At 35.5% G+C, this 24,652-nt stretch overlaps 2 protein-coding genes across 2 annotated transcripts in view; one reads left to right on the forward strand and one right to left on the reverse strand.

Annotated features, from left to right (window-relative positions):
• SLC25A12 (solute carrier family 25 member 12) overlaps positions 1–24,652 on the reverse strand; it is a 161,142-nt gene that overhangs the window by 96,832 nt on the left and 39,658 nt on the right. The gene's annotated exons all lie outside the window — the stretch shown is intronic.
• HAT1 (histone acetyltransferase 1) overlaps positions 3,152–24,652 on the forward strand; it is a 45,156-nt gene continuing 23,655 nt past the window's right edge. The window contains exons 1-4 of the mRNA XM_019727432.2: positions 3,152–3,236; positions 5,417–5,521; positions 16,375–16,450; positions 19,737–19,857. Coding sequence (XP_019582991.1) covers positions 3,230–3,236; positions 5,417–5,521; positions 16,375–16,450; positions 19,737–19,857 — 309 coding nt within the window. The 5' untranslated portion in view covers positions 3,152–3,229. The remainder of the gene's footprint in view (positions 3,237–5,416; positions 5,522–16,374; positions 16,451–19,736; positions 19,858–24,652) is intronic.

Raw genomic sequence — 24,652 nt, forward strand, 5'->3', positions numbered from 1 at the left:
TCATTTTGTAACCAAGTATAAGCAATTACAGTGCTTTCCCCTCATTGTGACTATTCTTTGCTTATAAATAATGACAGAATGCAAAACTAGAAATATTAATTTTTAATGAACTGTTCCTTTTTTTCAATTAAGCTGCTTCTCTTTGATTCTGTATGTATCATAATTTATAGAATGTAAAGAAGAGGGTAAGGAGTTAGCAACCATGTCTAAAAAACTCCAAAATGATGGATAAGTTTCTAATTATGAAAGAAGCCAACACATCCTCATTAAAAGAAGCAACAGTAATTTTTAAAAATCCCTTATTAATCTCCATCTCCAAATTCCCCTCCTAGAGGCAGCCACAGTTAAACTTTTTAGGTATGCTTTCAAATGTTTTCTATGTTTATATCCAAATGCACTTTTTTATACAAATAAAATAACATTATAATGTATAATTTTTTTAAACCTATTATGTAGTAGATATTTTCCCAAGTCAGTATATATTAGCCAGATCCTTTTGATGAATGTTTAGGCTACTTCCAATTTTCTCGTAAAATTAATGCTTCATTGAACATTTTTGTTGACATATCTTTGCATCTCGTGTAAATACTTTTGTAGGACAAATGCTTATAAGTGGAACCGTTAGCTCAAAAGATATACAAATTGAAAATTCTGTTTAATTTGTTAAAATTGCTCAATTGCTTCTCAAAAAGTACTAGTTTATACACCTATGGGTAGTATATGAGAGTTAAAAAAATGGAATGTGCAGACTGTTGGTAATGTGTGTCTTTAAGTTATTCCTCTAACAGTAGTTTTCAATGTGAGCTAGTCTGTTTTTATTTTCTTTCTTTTATCCCCTATGGCAGTCACCTAGCTGGATAGGGGATTCTGGATAACTGTTCTAGGAGCTCTGAAACTCCTACTCCACCCCCATAGCATTAGCACTATGAGCTAAACAAATGAGTTAACTAGCTATTATTGTCTGTAGAGCGGTAGTACATATTTTGATATAACGACACATCAAGTGCCTACATTTTTCTTTTAGATCTCAGATTTCCTACCTCTACTTTCTGATGACTGTATTTTCATGCCATTTCTTTTTTTAAATCCCTTCTGAAGGTTTCAAGACAGAATGGCAAAACTTACTAGATGCTATGCTCTTGAATTTATAGCAAACACATGGTTGTTAGTTCATTGCTAGTAATGTAACATAGCCTTTTTCTCTGAAGAAAAAAGCCTTTTCCAGGCCATTTATTCCAGAATAAATGTTATTATACTAATACCACCTCATAGTAACGTAAAATTTTACAGTTTACAAACCTCTTTCAGAAATATTGTTCCATTTGATTTTCACAACAACCAGTGTGATAACTGAAGATATTATCTCCACTTAATAGATGAAACAAGGTCACACAATCAAGAAGTAGAACTAAAATTAGTAAGACTTGAACTTTCCACACCACTATGCTGCCTCTTCCATATATATAAGAACAGCACATTCCTTTTTGTAGATATTTTATTCCATGGTGGTAACATTCACTTCCTGAATCCCCTTCAGAACAAGATAAAATATAAATTTAAAAAGAGAGGGGAAAACCCTAGAAAAAAAGGGAATACATTTGCCTTTTTGGTAATTTTACTTTTGTGAAAGAAGCCATTCTTTATCTTTTAGGTAAACTGTATCTAAACATATATTCTGTGATATTTTAATAAATGTGTGAACAGTTATGATCATTTAAAAATGTAACCTCAATTTTGCAAGCTGATCATACTAAATGCTAGTCACAGATGTTCCATCATATTTCTTATTCATATTCATCTTATTTTTTATTCATATTTATCACATGTAGGTTTCACCATATTTCTTTCCTACAACTAACCATAAAGTCACAGGACTAATCTGTTTCAGATTTGCTACAGTTAAGAAAAATTTCCTTGATTTCTTATAAGGATAATTGCTTGTCAGCAATTGACTTATCTACAGATAAGGTGGTTTTGGAAAGAAATGGTAAGTCTAGCCATTTTGAGAAAAAAACAATTACAAAAAATTGTTTTCCTTTTTTGATCCATAATGTCATTGATTACAGCATTAATTTCAGTTTTCTTCTTAACACATTATGATCACAATTTCTGGTGTTTTATTAAGGCTAAAGGAAAAGGATCTGAGCATTCTCAGTACCTTTTCTGATCTTTATATTCAGGGGGGCCATCTCCATGTAGTGGAACAAAAACTGGGGTATTGGAGAACTGGACTCTTGCATAGGCTGTATACTGAGTGTGCCTTGGGCAGCCTCTCTTTTCTGGGCTTTAGTTTCCTCATCTCTAAAATGAAGGATGTATTAGTTCCATCATCTCAAGGGTCCATTTTAGCTCTAGCATCATTGTAAAACCTATTAAGCAACATTTATTGAGACAAGACATTCTAGTGTATGGACAACATTGTGGGAATATTTGTGGATACAAAAAAAAAAAAAAATAGCTTACCCCCTGGAACAAATAGTTAGAACAGTTACTAAATAGTAGCCAGCCCAATCGCCCCAAACGACATTGTGATGTGGTTCAGGCTACTAGGAATTGAGACCTGTAGGACCAAATCAGGCCCCTTGAGGTACTACGTAACAATTTAGGTGCACTAAATGGTTGGTTGCTTAGTACTCTTAAGAGTAAAAGCAGAATACCTAAACTGATACGGTATCACACGGTATACAGTTAAAAACAAACAAACAAAAACCCATGAGAGAAAAAGAAAAATGAAGTATTGACAGCAAAAATAGAAACTAATAAGTGAAAATTTCTCCTGCAACCGCAACTCAGTTTCTACATTTTAAATTAGAGCTCAGGTGTTTCGATCCACCGTCCATGCCACAGGTTTAAGTTTTTCTATCAGTCTCCAAAACATGGTTAGAGAGGAATAGAAAACAGCCATAAGGTATGTATATTATTCAAATCAATCCCAAAGAAACTTTCCCAGGGGCAGCGAGCGTCTCAACACACAAGGTGCCTTTTGCGGCCTCCTCCTGTAGTTCAGGCCTGCGAAACGGCAGACCGCACCCGCCGTGGCTAAGGCAACAGTCCGAGCATTCCCGGAGGTGTTCGCCCCGCCTCTGGAGCTGCTTCCGCCACCCCGCGCCTCGAACCTCCTCCTCTGATTGGTGGGCGGGGGAATGCGTCAGACAGTGAGCTCACTTCCGGCCAGGGAGCGCGCGGGTTGATTCGTCCTTCCTCAGCCCCGGGTGCTCGCAGCTCGGAAATGGCCGGTAAGTTCCCGGGAAAAGTTTACCAGGGGGAGGGGGCGGGCAGGTTTGGGAAAGAACGCCGAGACGGTGGTGACAGTGCCCTCCTGGAACTTTCGGACTCTAGCCTGGGTTCCAGAAGGCCTGCTTCAGCCTGGAAGTGCGGAACTCTCAGCGCAGCTCCTGGTCGGCAGAGGTTTGTGCCCCCGCCCCCAACTGCTTGGGGTTCTGCGCCTCAGGCGAAGAACTTGGCCCCTGCGGAGGGACGTAGAGGCCAGGGAAAAGCGTCGGGATTTGGACTTGGAAAGTGCCAGATGCTTTGAGGCCTGTTTCTCTTCTCGGTGCTTCTGCCCACTGCTGCCTCAGCTACACTAGTCAGGTTCTGTTCCCGCCAGCTGATTTTAATATTCAGATCCTCCTGTTCCAGAGCTCCCTCCGCCTTCCACTACCCTGTTGCCCTGCAGTACGGCTCTCACTTGAATCTTGACTGACTTCGTCGTCATCTTAATCTTCCACACTTTAGATCCTAGGATCTATTTAGGTTTCCTGTGAGAAAGAGGTTCTCACGTGCTTTCATCATCTAAACTCTTTTAGAGTGTGTCTACTACAGTATAATTGTCATTCTATTCTGCTCTTTATTGAGTCTCTTCAGTTTACAACATTTAGTAACTAATAATTGCCATTATTTTGTACATGTATAAAGACTGTTTTGATGTGAGTATATACTGTATTTTACCCCCAGTTCCATGTCCTTTGATGTGGACCGTTTGTGTTTCTTTTCTTTCCCAGTGCCTTCACAGTAGTTTCACTACACTTACAGATGTGCTGGATAGACAGGCTATACAGCATGAGCTCTGCAGATGTTTAAGGAAGAGCTGTAGGATCTTGGGGTACAGTGCTACTATAAAAGAGGTGGGACACCTGTATTGCAGAAGGTGTATAATAAGAATCACACCTGAATTCGAATCTCAGCTCCACTTAGTTGGGTGTCTTTAAGCAAATAAATCTAAGCCTGAGGTTTTGAATATGAAATGGAGCTGGTAGAGTATTTGCTTGTGTTACAGAATTGTGGGGATTAAGCTCATATATGATTTCAGAAGTTAAATCTTGTTGCTTAGATTATACATAAATTCCTCCAGGTGGGTTCTGTTGTCTTAGTTTAATAGATTAGGGTCAGAAAAGTCAAGTAACGTGCTCTAGTTCACAGATCAAGTAAATAAATGAAGACTGGATTTGAATGCGGGAATTCTAACTCTGACTCCAAATCATTGATCTATACAGCCTCAAGTGTTCCCCATTTTCTGTGTATGTGTGTTTTAACCACTTATTGAAGTTTATGGCATGTGATTGTACCACTTTTGTTTCTGCTTATGACTTTTTCGCCTCAGTTTTTACTAATTTTTATGTTTACGAGAATTTCATCAGATTTATTACCCTCTTTGCTTGAAAGTTCCTCTTGATAATGACTTCTTCCGTTGTTAATTATTTGTTATGTATATTGATGGCTAGCCACATTTTAAAACCACTTCGTTATTCCAGTAGGCTGGAATAGTTTATGACTACACATAGATGGTGGTAAAAAAAAAAAAAAAAAAAATTTGATATAGTGAAAAATTTCTTTTCTAACCCTGTCCCCATTCGTTCTCTTATCCTAAAGGTAACCATAGTTACCAGTTTCTTTGTGTCCTTCTTGAAATAAGCTATGCATTATCAGTTGATGGTTTTTTAATAGTTGGTCTAGAAGTACTCTGGATAGCATTTTTCCAGTATTAGAAATGAAATGCTACTGTAATTATCAAAGGACATTCTCACTTTATTTCTTAGTGGAACAGTGGCATCCTTTTTATATATTTTTTAGAACGGCTATATAGGTAGGTATGAATCCTAGCAGGTAATTTATATTAGTATTAAATATTTAGAGATGTCGGTAGTCTGTAATGTTAATTTTCAGGTTTACTCATTTATGTAAAGCAGGCCTAGTTCATAAGCCTTTATCTCAGAAGTGATGTTTTGTCTGTGTTATAATGAGGCACTTAGACAATGTACATTTTATTTAGGAATATGTGGAGAATGACTTGTGCTTTCATGATCTATTAAAATGCTTTAAATTTTACCTTTATTCCAATTCTGATAAGAACCCTACTTTTAGGTTTGACAACTTAAACCTCTTGCAACCTGACATTTTAAAAACCTTTTTCTCCTAGGATTTGGTGCTATGGAGAAATTTTTGGTTGAATATAAGAGTGCAGTGGAGAAGAAACTGGCAGAGTATAAATGTAACACCAACACAGCAATTGAACTAAAATTAGGTATGTATGCCATTTTTAAGTGGTATTTATTTATGTACTGTGTGTGTATATATAGTCTTTCTTTTAAAATTTGAAGTCGAATTTTATGTAAGAGCAATTGTTTATGTAAATATAGTTTTCTCCATTTATTGAACACATTCAGATTTTATTCAGTCTTGGTTTATGTCATGGAGTGGGTAGATGTTTGAGAGGTGGCAGAGTTTATATCTATATATACAGATATATGTATATGTATATATATATATACATATGTATATATATGAAGTACAGTGTAACAAAAAGTGACAGGAATCAGTGGTCTCAGCCTCTTAAAAATATTTACCCTTTTTCCTTATAAAAATCATAGACAATAAGCGTCGGTGAGGATGTGGAAAGCACTCATGCTGATAGGAATGTAAAATGATGCAACTACTTTGGAAAACAGTCTGGCAAGTTCTTAAAATCGTAGAAACATGAATTTATTATATGACCCAGCAAATCTATTCTTCGGTATCTACCGAAGAGAAATGAAAACACATATCCTTAAAAAAAAACTCATACGTGAATGTTCATACCCTGTTTCCCCAAAAATAAGACCTAGCCAGACAACTCTTCTGCATCTTTTGGAGCAAAAATTAATGTAAGACAAATTAATATAAGACACTGTCTTATATTATGTTAGATAAGACCCGGTCTTAAAATAAGACCGGGTCTTATATTAATTTTTGCTCCAAAAGACACATTAGAGCTGATTGTCCAGCTAGGTCTTATTTTCGGGGAAGCACGGTAGCAGCAGCATTCACAATAGCCAAAAAATGGAAACAACCCAGATACCCATTGACTGGTAAATGGATAAACAAAGTATGGTAAGTATATCTGTATGATGGAATACTATTTGACAGTAAAAAGGAATGAATGTTGGCTAATGCCACAACATGGATGAACCTCAGAACATTCTAGTGAAAGAAACCAGACAAAAAAACCCCCACATACTGTATGATTCCATTTATACGAAATGTTTGGAAAAGCCAAATCTAGAGACAGAAGGTAGATTAGTGGCTGCCTGGGGCTGAGGGTGGGAACAGAATGATTGTAGATGAGCATGAGATTTCTTTAGGGGGCCATGGCAATATTTTAAAATTAGATTGTGGCAATGGTTGCGTAATTTTAAATTTACTAAAAGTCATTGAATTATACACTTAAAACAAGTGAGTTTTATGGTATATAAATTATACCTCAATAAAGTTGTTTATATGCATATAAATTCTGGTTCCATCATTTTTCATGCCTTAGTTTCCTTATCTTTAAAATGGAGTTAATAGTAAAGATGAAAGATGGGTTAAACTCAAGTGCTTAAACAACTTGACTTTTAGAAATTCCTAGTAAATGTTAGCTATTATTATTTAAACAGTAGAAACAAAACAAATGCAAAGAAGATGACATATAAATTAATGGTCCCCTGACCCCTCACTACAAAGATAATACTGATGCAGATTTTTTTCCCTTGTGCAGACATTGTTTTTCAAAAACCAGGATCCTGTTGTAAGGCTATTTTGTTATTTATCTTAACAGTGTCTTGAGTATCATTCTCTATAACTACATATAGATCTACCTTATTCTTTTAAATTATGTAATATACTATAACTATATCATAACTTGTTTAAGTATTCCCTATTGGGGGACTATTCCTCTTGCTATTCAAAAGAATCCTTGTGTTTATTTTACCACTAGTGTGATTGTTCGATGGAATGTATGACTAGAAATTGAAATGCTAGATCAGAGTTTCTCAACTTCAGCACTATTGACATTTTGAGTTAGGTAATTCTTTGTTTGGGTTAGATATTTCTTTGTTATTCTATGCATTCATTGTAGGATGTTTAGCAGTGTCCCTAGTCTCCACTCACTGGATGACAGTAACATTATCCTCCAGTTGCAACAACCGAAAATGTCTTCTGATATTGCCAAGTATCCCCTGAGGTGATGAGTAAAGTTGCCCCTGTTTGAGAACCACTATGCCAGATCAAAGAGACATGAACATATTTTACTTTAGTAGCAATTGCCAAATTACCTTCCAAAAAGGTACCTGTATTTACACCAGAGTTTTTTGAGATTGCCTTTTTACCTATACCCTGGTCAGTGTTGCATATTGTCATTCCAAAAAAACAACACCCTGCCCTTCTGATGAGTAAAAATGATTTCGTGTTCTAATTTGCATTTTTTTTTAAAGATTTTATTGGGGAAGGGGAACAGGACTTTATTGGGGAACAGTGTGTATTTCCAGGCCTTTTTTCCCCAAGTCAAGTTGTTGTCCTTTCAGTCTTAGTTGTGGAGGGTGCGCAGCTCAGCTCCAGGTCCAGTTTCCATTGCTAGTTGGAGGGGGCGCTGCCCACCATCCCTTGCGGGACTTGAGGAATTGAACCGGCAACCTTGTGGTTGAGAGCCCACTGGCCCATGTGGGATTCGATTCAAACAGGTAGCCTTCGGAGTTAGGAGCGTGGAGCTCTAACTGCGTGAGCCACCGTCCGGCCCTAATTTGCATTTTGTTTATTAGTGAGATTAAGCAGTTTTGCTTTTTACTTTTGGTCATTTTGATGTCTTATATGAATTGACTGTGTTCTCCTCACAGTAGACTTTTAAAAAAATTTCTAGTAAAAAACGTAACATAAAATTTACCATCTTTGCCATTTTTGTGTGTATAGTTCAGTAGTGTTATTATACTCACATTGTTGTGCAACAGATCTTCAGAACTTTTTCATCTTGCAAAATTGAAATTACCCATTAAATTACTCCCTATTTTGGGCCCCTTCCACCCAGCCTCTGGCAATCACCATTTTACTTTCTGTTTCTAGAATTTGACTACTGTGGATACCTCATATGAGTGGAATCATACAGTATTTGTCCTTTTGTGACTGCCTTATTTCACTTAATATAATATCCTCAAGGTTCATCCATGTTATAGCATGTGACAGGATTTCTTTCCTTTTAAGTCTGAATAATATTCCATTGTATGTATATGCCACATTTTGTTTATCCATTCATCTGTTGATGGATATTTGGGGTTCTTCCTCCTCTTGGCTCTTGTGACTAAGGTTGCTGTGAGTATGGAGGTGTAAATACATCTCTTCAAGATGCTGCTTTGAATTCTTTTGGGTATATACCTAGAAGTGGAATTGCTGGATCATGTAGTAATTCTATTTTTAATTTTTGGAGGAACCTCCTTTTCCATAGTGGCTGCTTCATTTTACATTTCCACCAGTGGTACACAAAAGTTCCAGTTTTTCCACATCCTTGACAACATTTGATTTTCTGGGCTTTTTTTTTACTGTGTTTTTGACCATTTTTTGATTTGATAATTAAAGTTGATTTCTAATTCTAAGAGAAGTGTATCCTTTATATTCTAAGAGAATCAGCCCCTTTTTGGTCATACATTGCAGATATTTTTTTCATAGTTTTGACTTTCGGTTTCTTATATAGAAGCTGAAACTTTTTATCTAGGGAAATTTCTTTTTATGAGTTTTCATCATGTCTTATAAAAAGGCTACTCCCACTCTAAGATTATAAAGAAATTCATTTCTTTGAAAAAATTTTTTTAAATTGAAACCTTTGAATCTTGATATAAGTTAAGAGATAGGAATCCAGCTTTATGCTTTTCCAGATGAGCTAGCCAATTATCCACCTGCCAATTTGTTGTCTTTTCATTAATGATTTAAAATTTCTCTTTTATCATACTAACATATCATATCTTTGGTTTACTTTTGTCCCTGAGTCATTGGTGTACTGTTAGAATAAATGTGACAAATGTATGATGTGACTATGTCTCACTCATTACTCTAAGAGTTTTCCTAAGTTTTTGCTAATGTTTATTCTTCTACATAAACATTTTATGAAATTCCAAAATGATTATTTATTGATTTTTTTTTTTTTTAAATTGAGGTCTTAATTAATTTTACGTTCAATTTAAGACAATCAACATCTTTATATCAACATTCTTATGGAGTCTTCTAATAGCAAGAATACTTCCTATTTATTTGGGCCTTTTCATGTCTATCTGTAGAGTTTTAAACTTTATAGAAAATAAATGTTTCTTGTTTATTCCTAGGTATTTCACATATTTTATTGCTATTATAAATGGGATCTCCACTTCCATTCTATTTTTCTATTTTTATTAATAGTGTGTGGAGCAAACTATAAAGAATAATTTTTAGTATATATTTTTTCCCCACATCAAAATCCACTTAATTGAAGTTCTACACATATATGACAGCTAAAATTGACTGAGTTATTTGGTTATTCTAATCCTTTTACAATCAATAGCAGTAACTTGCTTTCTTTAAACCAGCTTTCCTTCTTCCCTCCCTCTTTCTCTTCAGCCCCCCCTGTCCTATCTCCCTCCCACCTTCTCTGGATAAATGTTTGTTGAAACTTACAGTGTGACAGGCACTCTGCTAGGCACATGGGATAACTTGAGCTCGACCATATACCAGTAATTTCACTAAGGTTTATCCCAAGATTCTTCCTCCCATGGCAAGCTGTTTTCACTTTGTGTGTGAGTGATTGACAGGCATACTTTTCCCACAGGGATTTGATGCTGTGGGGGTTAGGTTACTGGAGAAAGGGTGAATCTTTTTTTCTGTATTTCATTTTAACCATTTTAAGTGTACAGTTAGGTAGCATTAATTACATTCACAGTGTTGTGCAACCATCACCAGTATTGGCTTTCAAAACTTTTTCTTCACCCCAAACAGAAACTGTTAACTCCTCACTTGCCTTTTCCTCCAGCCCCTTGTAACCTCTAATCTACTTTCTGTCTCTATGAATTTACCTATTCTAGGTATTTTGTTTAAGTGGAGTCATACAGTATTTATACTTTTGTGTGTGGCTTATTTCACTTAGCATAATGTTTTCAACTTCCTTCACTTGGCTAGTGTTTCATATTGTAGCATTTGTCAGATTTTCATTCCAGTTTATGGCTGAGTAATATTCCATTATGTATATATATCACATTTTGTTTATTCATCTGTTGATGGACACGGGTTTTTTTCCACCGTTTGCCTGTTGTGAGTAATGCTTCTATCAACATCGGCATACAGGTATCTATCTTCATTGTAGGTATATCTTTTATTGAAAACATGTTTGGATTTGATTGTATAATTTTTTTTTACCTAGTCAGTTTATCTCCTTTACATTTATTGTTTGTTGGTTTTGTCATCTTATTTTTGTATTGGTTCCTTGCACTTTCTCATTCCTATCTTTTCCTATATAATTATGTTTGCCCTTCCTCCTACTCTCTTGTATATTAGATCCTACTAAAAATCCATATAACCTATTTTTACAATACAGTGTATTGTAAATTCTACTGAGATAATCTTTATATTTTTAAGTTCACTCAGCACTTATTTAGCTGTGCTATGTTGCATGCATTTATCTGGGCTCTGGAAATAGAACAGTATACAAATAGTCCTTCTCTTCATGGAACTTTCATTCTGGCTACGGGAAACAGACATAAATACATGACAAGTTGTGATATGTGTTATGGAGAAAATAATAGGGTGATCGGGTCCTGCTAAGGTGACATTTGAGTAGATACTAAAAGAAGTGACTCTTTGAGCCATTTAAGTAGCTCAAAGATGAGTCTACCAAGCCAAAGAAGAGCAAGTGCAGAATGTGCTAGACATGTTCAGGGAACATTAAGGAAGCCATTGTGACTGCGAAGCATAGCTTGGGAGGATAAGATCTGGGAGCCAAATGATGAAAGTGTTTGAAGAAGGAAGAAGTAATCAACTTTGTCAAATATTTGCTGGTAGTTCTAGTAACAAGGACTATTGGGATTTAGTGATTTAATGATTTTTTTCCAAGAGAAGTGATAGAGTCATAGGACCTACCTCTTCATAGTAGTTTAAGATAAATAAGAGGAGAGGAATTAGAGTAATGGAGTATAGATTTTTTTTTTTTTTTTGAAGAGTTTTGCTGTAAAGTGGAGTTGAGAAATGGGATAGCTGGAAGAATAGACGGGATAAAGTTAGATAACTTATTTTTACTTCTTAAAAAGTGATGTACAATTTATATACTACAATGAAACACACGTTTTTACCCCCAAAATAGCTGCTTTTTAAAATTTTAATTTAAAACCCAATTTTTGGGGGGTTGAGACATGCAGCAGATATGGTGGGTTACATTCCTCTTTGTTTTGTTTTGTTTTTGAAACAATTGCCAACTTAACGGAAAAGCTGGAAGGATAAATACAAAAATCTTTTTTCCCCTGAAATATTTGAGAATAAATTGCTGACTTGATGAACCATCACTACATATACTTTAGTGTATATTTCCTGTGAACTTGAACGTTAGCCTACATAACCAGAATATAACCATCAAAATTAGGAAATTAATATTAGTACATTATCACCATTTAATTCACAGACTCCATTCAAGTTCCCTTAGTTGTCCCAAAATGCCCTTTACAGCAAAGGGATCCAGTTTAGAATCAGGACTTACATTTGGTTTCCTGTCTCTTTTGTCTCCTTCAGATTGGAATAATTGTCTCTCTTGACTTTGATGACCTTTCCATTTTGAAGATTACAGGCTCTTATTTTGTATGTCCCTCAATTTGTGTTTGTCTGATGTTTACTCATGGCTTATTGCAGATTATACTTTCTTTGGTAGGAATATCACAGAAGTGAGGTGCACATCTCACTGCACCCCATTCAGTTTTTCATTAAACTTCTAGTTTTTTCATTTATTTTCTATTTTATTTAGTTGATTGTAACCAGTTACTATTAATGTATTTTGGTGTTCATGTTATCCCTGACTTGGCCAGTGAGAGCCCAGTTCAAGCTGGTTCTTTTTCACATGTCCTCCTCATTATTTGATTACTTCATACTTTGATTACTTTCTGCAACAGGATGTTGCGGGCTCATCTGTTTTCTCTGCCACGGCTCTGAAAACAGCCATTTCTCCAAGGAGCCCTGGTTTCTTTTAGTGGAAAATGGTATTTTGAAGCTAAATTCTGCTAGGTGAGCAGGTGAACTCATTGCTGTTGAGTATGGCTCTAACATTAATGAGAGCAGGCCTCTCAGTGGACAGAACTTTGCTCCTTCCTATGCAGTCCCTGCTCCCTGCAAGGTGATTGCTGTTCTGATCATTTCTTTCACCAAAATTAGTTCTGCCTGCCTGTTTTAGAACTTTATGTAAGTGTAATTATACATATATATGGGTATATTCAAAAAGTACATTCATTGCTGGTCCTATGCTCTGTTTGCAGTAAGGTGCCATTTAGTATTCCAGGCCCTGATTTTTCATTTTTTTCCAAAAATGTGAGTGACATAGGTTTTCCTGGGAAGAAAATTTTTCGTGCTTCATTTAAATTATTTCAGATTTTTATATTGCATATTTCTCTATTGGAACATTACATATTTTATAGACATTTTGAAAAATGAAGAATATAAGAAATAAAAATGACATAATTCCATCACCCAGAATAAGTACTTCTGTATTATAATTTGAGGTGTTTCCTTCTAGTTTTTTAGGTATATATTCATTTACATTATTTCTCTTATATAAAATTAAGATCACAGTATCATGTTCTATTCACTTAACTGTGCATTGTGAACATTTGCCTATATTGCCAAATATTTCTCAATAACATGGCTTTATGATTATATAAACCATTTCGTGTTTATAATTTATTTCATCATTCTTCAACGTCTTTACATTTGGGTTGCTGCTTGCTCTTTTGCTTTGCTGACATAACTCTACTGTAGAAAAACTTAAAAAGATTTAATGTTTGTGATATCCAGAAGAAAGTTTGTACTTTGTACATGTTTTCATGTACATGTTTATATTGATTTGGCCTTAACGCCGCTACTTACCAACTTGGTAACTTTGAGCAAATCAGTGTCCTTTTTGTATTATTCAGCTATAAAATGGAGGTTCTGTAGCTCTTGTGAGGATTAACTACAATAGTGTGTGTGAAATTTTTAGCAAATTGCCTGGCGCACAGTAAATGTTCAAGTGACAGCTAATAATATTGTTAATAACATATTACCTTGTGTGTGACTGCTCCTGAAGAGTATATCCAATGTTGGCATACATTATTCACACAAAAACTTGCAGTACATGAATATCAATAGCATTGTTCAAAATAGCTCCGAAGTGGAACCATCCCAAATGTTCATTAACTGAAGAATGGTTGAACAAATATGGTATATCCATGCAGTAGAATTATTATCCAGCCACAAAAAGGAATGCTACTGGTATTGTTTCAATATGCATCAACCTTGAGAACATATTAAGTGAAAGAAGCCAGACACAAAAGGCCACATACTATATGATTCCATTTATATGAAATGTCCAGAATAAGCAAATTTAGAAATTTGATTTAATTTCTTTCATAGTAATTACTATAGTTATATAAGTATTGAGGGTTGTTTGTTGTTGTTTTGAGAATAGCAAACTCGCACTTGTGCCTTATTTATTAAAAGGACTGACCTATTCTTTGTGTCCTTAGCACCACTTGTTTGTTTTGTCTAGGCCTAGGACTTTTTACCTTAAAAACCCTCTTTTAAGAAGATAATGTTCATTCTAATCTCTATCAAGTATAGCCCTTGGTATCTTCTCAATGTATAATCCCTAAAACCTAATCAAATCCAAACAGTAAATATTTAATTATATATTTGTCTTAAGCTATTTGAGTTTTACTTTAAAAAAAAAAACTTGTCACTTTCTTTTTCTTTTAGTTCGTATTTTCTGTGGACTAAACTCCATGCTGAAATAGTAAAACCTCATTAATGTGAATGAAAGGGGCATTTGAAGAAGGCCAATCTAAATTATAAAAATAGTTACTGTAACTAGGCTTATGACACTTTATAATTGCTTGTCTTTTTCTCTATCCATGTCTCTACCCATCATTACCAAAGCCTATATGTTATATTACAAGCAGTAGTTTAAAATTAATTTTTAATAATTTCTGGAGACTTCCAAATATTTTTAAATATTAAAGATGCAGTAGTGGGAATTTTTAGGTTAGTGAGTCTAAACATATTGGACTGCTTTTTATTATGAAATATTACAGACATGCAAAAAAATAAAGGGCAAACTGACGAATATCTGTGATTCCATCACTCATCTTCAAATCTTAACATTTTGTTGTATTTGCCTAGAACCTTTTTTCTTTAAATTTTCATTATGAAAATTTGCAAATATATAGAAAATTTGAGAGGCTAAAACAAGACTTACATATATATTTGACACCTACATTCAATTAGCATTTTGCCATATTTGCTTTATTAGGTTTGTATTTTTGCTGAATTATTTGAAAGCAGGTTTCTGAACATCATGATAGTTTCCTCAAAGCACATGTCCTACTACATGAATACTCACATGTAAACATAATACCATTATCACACCTAAGAAAATTAATGGTAATTACTTGATATCATGTAATTATCTGATGTCCCTGGTTTGTCCTTGAAAGTCTTCAATAGTTTTTTGTAAAAAATTATTTAAACCAGAATCCAGTCAAGGATCATGTATTGTGTTTGGTTGTGATGTTTCTTTAATCTCTTAATCCAGAACAGTCCCTCTCACCCCACAAGGACTGTCACACCCATGAAATTTATTTGGAAGAGTAGTCATTGTGTAGAATTATTAGACAAATCTACATTTTTCTTTTGATTTTTCTGTTTTCTTTTGGTAGTGTGTAACTTGTTCCCCTACCCTTGGAAGATACAAAGCTGACTAGATTTAGGATAAATTGTTTTGCTAAAAACTTCATAGGTAATGCTGTATGCATTATATTGCATTGAATCAGGAGGCACGTAATGTTGGTCTATCCAGCAATGAGTGATTCTAATTAAGATCACTTGGAAAGGTGGTGACTGCCCGATCTCTACAGTGAAAGATACCTTTCTTTTTGTAAATCAGTAATCTGCTAAATGGTAACTTTCATAACCTGCACGTGTCCTGCTCTGTGAGAACAGTGATAGAAATTTTTCATCTACAACTTATCTTTTTCATTTTTCAATTGCTTAAGGATTTTTTTTAGTAAAGTTTTTTTCATAAGATAAACTGGGGAAATGTCCATTAATATCAGTACTCATAATACCTGCAAATAAAAATACCAACAGGATACCCATTTCCATTTTGGATTGGTAGAAATGAAAATTGAGGGTACAGAGCATTGTCAAGGATGTGGGAAACAAAGGAGTTTAAGTAGCTGCTGGTAGGTGTGTAAACTGTTAACATTATTTTCAGAGGGCACTTAAGCAGTATTTATAAAAATATTTCAATACTTTTATTAAGTATTTCTACTCCCAGGAATTTACCTTGTGTGTACTTGTAAAAGCACAGCAAGGTATATATAAGGATGTCATTGCAGCATTATTTTTAATAGCAAAAACAAAGCAAAACAAGAAACATAAATATTATCTTGTAGTCATGAATGATGTGATGACATGGGCTTCGTCAAACTCAGTTTGTTCTTGTTCTCAGAATGTTTCCTATCACGCGTTCTGTTTTTGTTTCCTTGATGCTGTAGCTTTTCTTGTCACAAAGTGTCATTTTTGGTTTTGTTTTCTTTTACTCTTTGCATTGTGTATAAACATACAGAAAAGTAAAAATTAAATCAGATGCCTCTGTCATGCCTAGTTTCTGATTCTTAGAATCAGTAGTTTTTTTGACGCTGAAGCCCTCAAAATGATATTCTAATTTTCATTGTTCATTTGTCTCTTGAGAATCCAGTGTAAATCATTTAATGGAAAAGCAACATGTTAAGTAAGAAAAGTGTTGGCTGTATCCTAGTATAGTGAAATTCTTGAAATGGAAATACCTGTCACCTTTAATATCTTTAATACCTCTGTATTTTTCATTCTTTTAAACAGTTCGTTTTCCTGAAGATCTTGAGAATGACATTAGAACTTTCTTTCCTGAATATACCCATCAACTCTTTGGGGATGAGTAAGTAACTTAGTAAGATGTTTGCCAAATTAGTATGGCAAATTTAAAAAAAAAAATCATTCTTTTTTAAGATTTAGAAATCAGAATTTATTTTCTTTAGTGTTATTTTTCATGTAATTTATTTTAAAATATAAGAATGACATTTTTGACATTGAGACACCAGTTTACTATGTATCATTTAGTACTATAGATGCATTATTTCATTTAATTCTCACAACAGTCTTAGCAATGGTATTATTTGTTATATTGTGCATTGGTGGAATTGGATAGTTGCCTAAGGATATGTGAATGGCCAAAGTTCAGATTCAGGCAATTTGACTGCAGAGCCCATATTCGCAACTACTACTTTTTACTTCCTACCACTTTGCTATACTGCTTCTAGTACAGAATGCACTCCCCTAGAGCTAGAAAGCTAAAGTTGTTATTCTCTGACAACTAAGTTAAGAGAAATTTATTTTTAAAAACAACTTCAAAGATAATGTCCTGCGATATTCAGTGTAGTTCTTTAATTTCCTATACTTTGATAACATTATTAGAAGAGTCAGTTACCTTTTTATAAACTTGATTTTGAAAAAATTTCAAGTTTGCAGAAAGTTGCAAGAATAGTACTCTGTATAGCCTTTACCTGGATCCACCAGTTGTTAACATTTAGCTATATTTGCTTTAATCATTCTCTCTTCTTATATAAATATATTAATACGTTTTTGTTGAACCATCTGAGAGTAGGTTAGATATATCTAGATTCCTTACGCCTAAATTCTTTAGTGTGTATTTTCTAAAAACTAGGGCATTAACTGTAGTAGAATTATCAAGACTCTGGAAATTTACTATTGCTATAGTACTATTTTCTAATATATTGTCCACATTTCAAATTTTGCCAATTGATTTTCAGTGATTTTTTTATAACAAACTTTCCCCTTCCTGAATTCAATCTAGAATCACATATTACATTTAGTTGTATCTCTTTAGTCTCCTTTAATCTGAAACAGTTCCTCAGCCTTTATTTGTTTTTCATGACTTTGACATTTTTGTGGAGAGGAAGTTAGTTTTTTTAAACCTTTGTTTTGGATTAGTTCGTTTTTTCATGATTAAATTCATATAACACATATTTTCATAGTACTATGGCATAGGTTGTGTCCTTCTTGGTGTGTCGTATCAGAAAGTCCATGATATCTGTTTGTCCCATTGTTGGTGAAGTTAACTTGGATTACTTAGTTTGGAGGTGTCTGCCAGGTTTCTCCACTGTAAGGATAATGTTTTTCCCTTTGTTATTTATATATAATCTGTGGGGACATACTCTGAGACTGAAAAATACCGTGTTTCCTGTCAAGCTTGTACTCAGTAGTTTTTAAATCCGTTAATGATGCTTAACCTTAATCAGTATTTTACTGATTATAAAATGGTGATTTTTCTACTCTGTCATATCTTCTACATTTATTAGTTGGCATTCTACTGTAAGGTAGAGCTTCTCTTCCTCTTCTGTATTTTTTTAGTAACAGAATAGATTCAAAGATTCTTTTTTAATTCAATGGGATACAATCTGTTCCTGTTACTAATTTTGATGTTGAAATCATCCCAGGTTCATCAAGTGGCTACCCTGTCCAACTGGCTTTTGAGTCCTTTTGATATATCGTCATCATTTGGGGGACACTTTACTTTCTGATACAATAAGATGTTCCAGATTCGTCTAGTACTTTCTCTGTTAGTTCTAGAGTCAGCCATTTTCCCAAGGAAACACTCGTTTGTTGTATTAGGGAAGGATGTTTAGACATAGTTGGCATTTAAAATATTTCCCTTCACGGCTATTTTTCTTATGTATTATTTCAGCATCGTTTGCATATTTATTTAATGTGTTTTTAAATTGACAAATGTCTCTTCACATTTCCTGAGAATTTCTTGTTATTAATGTATCAGATTGGGCATTTTATGTGTTTAAATATTAATAATAATATTTTATTACATATTGATTCATGCCAAAATTTGAATCTTTCATATCTTAAACAGGTTTTATTTTTATTACAAAAATAAGAAAGAATGTTTTCTCGTTGGATTTCTGTCTTTAAGGAGCTAGTCTCTTCTCACTGCTATTGAAAATTTATTTCTGTGGTAATATCTTAGTGGGTAGGATGTGATTTTATAGATACTGTTTAATCGCATTTTGCACATAGACTTGTCTGGTTGTATGTCATTGAGTGGTATGCTGGCATAGCTTTCTTCTGAGATAGACAGATGGCAGTCACATAATTGTGATAATCCCGTATCTTATGACTCAAGCATGACATCAGTCCTGATCCTAGTACCACTGCCACTTCTTTCTCCTTAACTGCACATAATTTTCAGAGTCCTGGAATGGAAACTGCTCATATTTTATTTTGGTAGTCAAGACAGAAATCTGGAAATGACACTGCTTCTTTTAAGCATTCTTCTTTCAGAATTCACTTTTAAGAACTTTACTGAGATATAATTTACTATACAATTCAGTGGTTTTTAGTATATTCAGAATTGTTCAATCATCACTACAGTCAGTTTTAGAACATTTTCATCACTCCCAACAAAATACTCATAACCAATTTCCCTCCCGTCTCTTTTTCCCCCACCCTTCCTAATCTACTTTCTGTGTCTATAGATTTACCTATTCTGGATATTTTAGAATTCACTTTTTAAGACTCTTTTTAAGCTGCAAAAGGGAATAGCAAGTCATAGATTGATAACAGGGAGCAGGGTTGGAAAAGTAGCAGCAACTCCACATCTGCTTTCCGAGTTCCTAACGGGCTGTAATTAGACAGGTGCTATGACCACTTTCAGTAGCTCTGGATGTTGGTGATGGAAGCAAGTGGTAAGTTGGAAGGACAGGGCCAAGTCTACATCTTAGCTGCTTGCCTAGCCAGGTGCTAGTTTAACACTACTTGTCTCTAATGTAAAATGCCTCCTAGTACTAGTAAAAGCAGCAGTAGCAGCAGCAGCAGCTGTTGCAGTGGTAGGAAGCATTTATTGAGTTCTTTGTACGCTGTGCCAGTCACTGTGACAAGCAGTTTACATGTATTAACTTACTTATTTAACCCAAACAACATTTCTGAGGTTGGTGCTGCTATTCTCTCTTATTTTATAAGTGAGGAAAGCTGAAGCACAGTATCATTACAGATTTTTTTTTTTTAATAAATATAGTTTAAACTCTTGAAACTACCTGTGAAGTTAAACTTGTTTATATGTAGGATTAATACTATGTAATGACTTCACAAAGACTCATTTTGGGGTCTTAGATTACTACTGTTTTTTCCCCTTTCAGTGAAACTGCTTTTGGTTACAAGGGTCTGAAGATCCTGTTATACTATATTGCTGGTAGCCTGTCAACAATGTTCCGCGTTGAATATGCATCGAAAGTTGATGAGAACTTTGACTGTGTAGAGGTAAGAAGAGAATTAAATTTTAGACTGTTTTCCACTTGAGTATAAAACAGGCTTTAAAATTTAAAGGTTTGAGGGAGGAGAGAATCTGTTATATAGTAGCTTTAAAACCACATATTCAATCTTTAGTGATGGAGATGATTGCCTATCATTTCAATTAACCTCGTTATTTTGTTCCTTAGCTGATCTGTTTTCTGAGTGCACCTTCTCCATGAAAACCTTCACTTTTATGATTAAAGTTGTATTTTATTTACCAACTTTTGCTTTTTATTATGTGCGTGAAAATTACTTCTTTACCCAGAAGTTAAATAAGATGGCGGGAAATAGCTAAACTTTCTACTTTTACTTCATGTAGAATTTGCCTATTTAAATATCTCTGGCTGCATTTCTAATTCCACAAACTTTGCTAATATATTCCTTTATGAACATGGATAATTAAGCTGATTACATTATAAAACTATTTGAAACAAATGGACCAAAAGAGTGAAGACAAAGAGAGACACTGAAGAGTATGCATCTGTGGCAGGCTGAAGAATGGCCACCCAAAAGGCAGTGTGACCACAGAGACAGTGATGTGACCGCAAGCCAAGGAATGCTGGGAGCCAGAAATCAGAAGTAGCAAGAAATATTCTCCTCTAGAACCTCTGGAGGAAGTGTGGTCCTATTGACACCTTGATTCAGCTCAGTGATAATGATTTTAGACTTTGCTACTAGATTCTTGAGAGAATAAGTTTCTGTTGTTTTAAGTCTCTAAGTTTGTGGTAACTTGTTACAACAGCCACAGGAAACTAATGCAGATTTTTGTACCAGAAAGCAGGGTGCTACTATAACGAATAACAAGAAACTGTAGAGGTGTCGTTGGAAATGGGTAATGGGTAGTGACTGGAAGAATTCTGAGGCACATGATAGAAAAAGCATAATTGCCTTGAACAGACTGTTGGTAGAAACATGGATGTTAAAGGCACTGCTGGTGAGTGCTCAGAACAAAGTTAGGCGCATGGGAGAGAAAGCCTATATCATGTTGGAGAATATATATATCATCATAAATAGAATGTTGGTAGAAATAGGAATATTTAAAGGTTCCTCTGGTGAGAAGGAAATGAGGAACATGTTATTGGAAACTGGAAGAAAAGAGCTCTTTATTACGTAATACCAGAGAGCCTAGCTGAATTGTATCAGACCATATCTGAATCTCCATACATTTGTCCCCACCCTGGTGATTCCAGAACCCTGTCCCACCAAACTTGCAGGCCCACCCAAGCCACTTCCAGTGGCTTTTCCATATAAACAACCTGTCTTGGCTCATACTGTGGACTTCCCTAAAAGCTCTCAAAAGTTCACAAACCCCAAACAAGCAGCATCTGGCCTTGGTGTGCCCCGTATCTCTTGCTGAGCAGCCCTAAGTCCAGCACTGACTGGAGCTGGCCTTGGTTCGAGGCTTGGCCTCATCCAGGCACCTTTAAGCCCAGTGTGGGTGGTGGCCATCAGTGGATGGCTTTGTGGCTCAGGCCAGCTGGCCCCGGACAGGGCACAGGCTGCAGCTGACTGTGGCATGCATTGGGACCCCTCTCAGGAGGCATCGGGGTCAGCACACCCAGTGACCAGCTCTGGACTGCACCGGAGCACTACCCAGCTGCCTCTGCTGGCCACATATCCAAAAGGCAGAGTGGCAGGTACCAGAGCCCTGCTAAAGTGAATCCTGTTCCATAGGGTTAGCCTTGCACTGTAGTTATTGCCAGTCTTCAAAACCAATCAGCCTGAGGGTCAGTCCCTCCCATTGACATAGAACCAGCAATCAAGGATCATCTACAACAAGAGGACACACACAACCCACACAAGGGACACCTGGAGCACCCAGCTCAATTGACCAGGGAGACTGTGCCACTGGGCCCCACAGGACACCTACAACATAAGGCCACTCTACTAAGACAGACATAACAGGTCTATCTAATATGTAGAAACAAGCAACCAAAATGGGGAGACAAACGTCCCAAATGAAAGAATAGAACAAAGTTCCAGAAAACGAACTAAACAAAAAGGAGACAATTTAGCAGATGTAGAGGTCAAAATACTTGTTATAAGAATGGGCAGTGATCTCAGAACTACAGCAAAGAGATAGAAAACATAAAAAAGAACCAGTCAGAAATAAAGAATACAATAACTGAAATGAAGACTACATTAGAGGCAATCAGCAGTAGATTAGATGAAGCAGAGGACTGGAACCAGCAATTTTAAAGATAAGGTAGCAGAAAACACCCAACTAGAACAGCAAAAAGAAAAAAAAAAAATCCAAAACAATGAGTTTAAGGGACCTCTGGGACAACATCAAGCATACCAACATTCACATCATAGGGGTACCAAAAGGAAAAGAGCAAGGAATTGAAAACCTATTTGAAGAAATAATGACTGCAAATTTCCCTAACCTGGCGAAGGAAACAGACAAGCCCAGGAAGCACAGTCACAAACAAAATGAATCCAAAGAGGCCCACACCAAGACACATCATAATTAAAATGCCAAATGAGAAAAAAAAAATCTAGGACTTGATTATTTGGGAGATTATCAGCCTATCCATAATGTAGAAGACACTAAAATTAGGAGATTCATTATCAGGAAAGTGTTGAGAGGAAGCCCAGAATGTGGTTAGATAACCTTTTGCTCTTGCTGGAGATTAAGCATGTGACTCAGATTTCAGTAATCTCAGCAAAAGCCAGAAATATGGAAGATCTGTGGAGGACCATTTTGTCTAATGGTGTGAACCCCTGTGGCATACACAGATTGCCCACAAGGGTTTTGAGAATGCTATATCAGCAGAAACAATGCCAGTTTGCACTGACAGGATGAGGGAAGGTTGATGAACTTTCCAAATTCTATAGGCAGGAGACAGGCTGATGACACTATTCAGCTGAAAACGTGCTACCCTTCAAGAAAAAGGAAGAATGATTGAGGGTGGAGCTTCAAGCCCAGAGGGTGGGGTGGAGCCACAGGCCTCAGAATTCCTAGACCTTAAAGGCTCAGGAAAGAGGACTTCCAGAAATGCTTCAGAAAGTGGAAGGACTGATGGGATAAGTGTGTTCAAAGCGAGGGAGTGTATTTTGGGGGGGGGGGGTTAATGGCAATGGTCTTTTACTATAATACAATTTTTAATTTAAAATTTCACCATATCTTTTGATCACACCTCGTATTTAGTATACATCCTGTTTAAAAATGTTAGGACTGTTTATGACCTAAATGGGTCCAGGCTCTTCTGCTTATTAGTTTTTATTTCTGTTTTTGCAGTGTATATTTTTCCCCCACTCCCATACTTTTGTGCTATTAGCTCTCAATTTACTGCTGTCGTGAGGGGTTTCCCTCTTACAAACAATCCACATATAGGTGAAAATACCATATTGGTAAGCTTAATGGAATTGTAACATGAATTGTATATAAAATGAAAGCGGTCTGAAATAGTCTCTTACATCTTTTATTCAACTTTAGTGTTAGAAATATTTTGAGCACTTACCCTTTTTTTGTTCCTACTTCCCAGCCCTGTTCGAGATGATTTAGCTTAATAATATGTAACTATACTTAATACAGTATTTGTTTTATTCAGTGGTTTGTGTCCCTAGGAAATTTCTGAAATTTTGCAGCTTTGAAAGTGTTTTTGAGTAATGCTGTAGTCATGGTGATTTGATGTTTGAAAATATTTAATCTCAGCAAACTGGCATTTAACACAGACTTATTAAAATAGAATTTTTCTATAATGAAATATTTCTTACTAGATTTTTGCATTTTCAAGCCCAGCTAGGTACTCTTATTAAAAATGCAGGTGGTATTTTTTCCTTGTGTTACACAAAAATTCACTGTTGTTTGAGGGTTTAGGTGGGTTTTTCTTTAAGTTCCAGCTGATAGTGCTGATGATTTCTTTCAAAGGAACTATTGACTTTAGTTATTGATAAATCTTTCAAATACTAAGCACAGTAAAGATACCTGTGCAATTGGCTTCTAATTGTTTCGTTCTTGAAAACCGGGTTTTTCCATTTAGAAATACTATGTTGGGAGTAAGGAATCAATCTTTTATAATGTCTTTTTTTGTAGGATTATTTATTTCCATGGTTGAAGATCATTTATTTAAATTACATGCTCAAGCAAAGACTTTTCCCCCTTATAAAAAAAGAAGGGATAGTGGATGTGGGGGGAATGGGCTTACTTCTTACATCTCAGTTTGCAGTAAGAATGTTCATTCCACAGTGCCTTCTGTTTTCTTGATGCTGGAGATATAGTTGCAATCAACAAAGTTGCTGGTCTCATAGAGCTTATAGAGGAGCCAAGAGGAACAATCAGTAAACAAATACTAAATAAACAGATGAAATTCAGGTAGTGTTATAAAGAAACATTTTGCTGGTTTCTGAATGAAGGGGAGCCAGCCGTATTACAATCTGAGGGAAGAGTTTAAGTCAGCAAAGGGACAAGCGTATGCAAAGGCCCTGAAACGAGAACACTCAACATTTTCATAGTCCAGGAAGATGACCATCGTTATAAATCATTGTCGTGATGGAAAGAAGGGTAGGAAATGGTTGAAGAGCGTGACAAAACTAGATGGTGTGGGGTAAGAATAGCTGATAGCCTTTAGTTTTAAGTCGTTAGGGGTCATATGAAATGGTTTATATTTTTAAGGTGATTCTGGCTGCTATGCAGAGAAAACACTGTAGGGGGCAAGAGTGAAAGAAGGGAGAACAGAACATTACAGTGATGTAGACAACATTGCTTTTAAGTGTCTGATTGAAGATATATTTTGGAGGTAGAGCCAGCAGGATTTGC

This window comes from Rhinolophus sinicus, linkage group LG01 (genome assembly GCF_036562045.2).
Source record: "Rhinolophus sinicus isolate RSC01 linkage group LG01, ASM3656204v1, whole genome shotgun sequence".
Taxonomy (NCBI): Eukaryota; Metazoa; Chordata; class Mammalia; order Chiroptera; family Rhinolophidae; genus Rhinolophus; species Rhinolophus sinicus.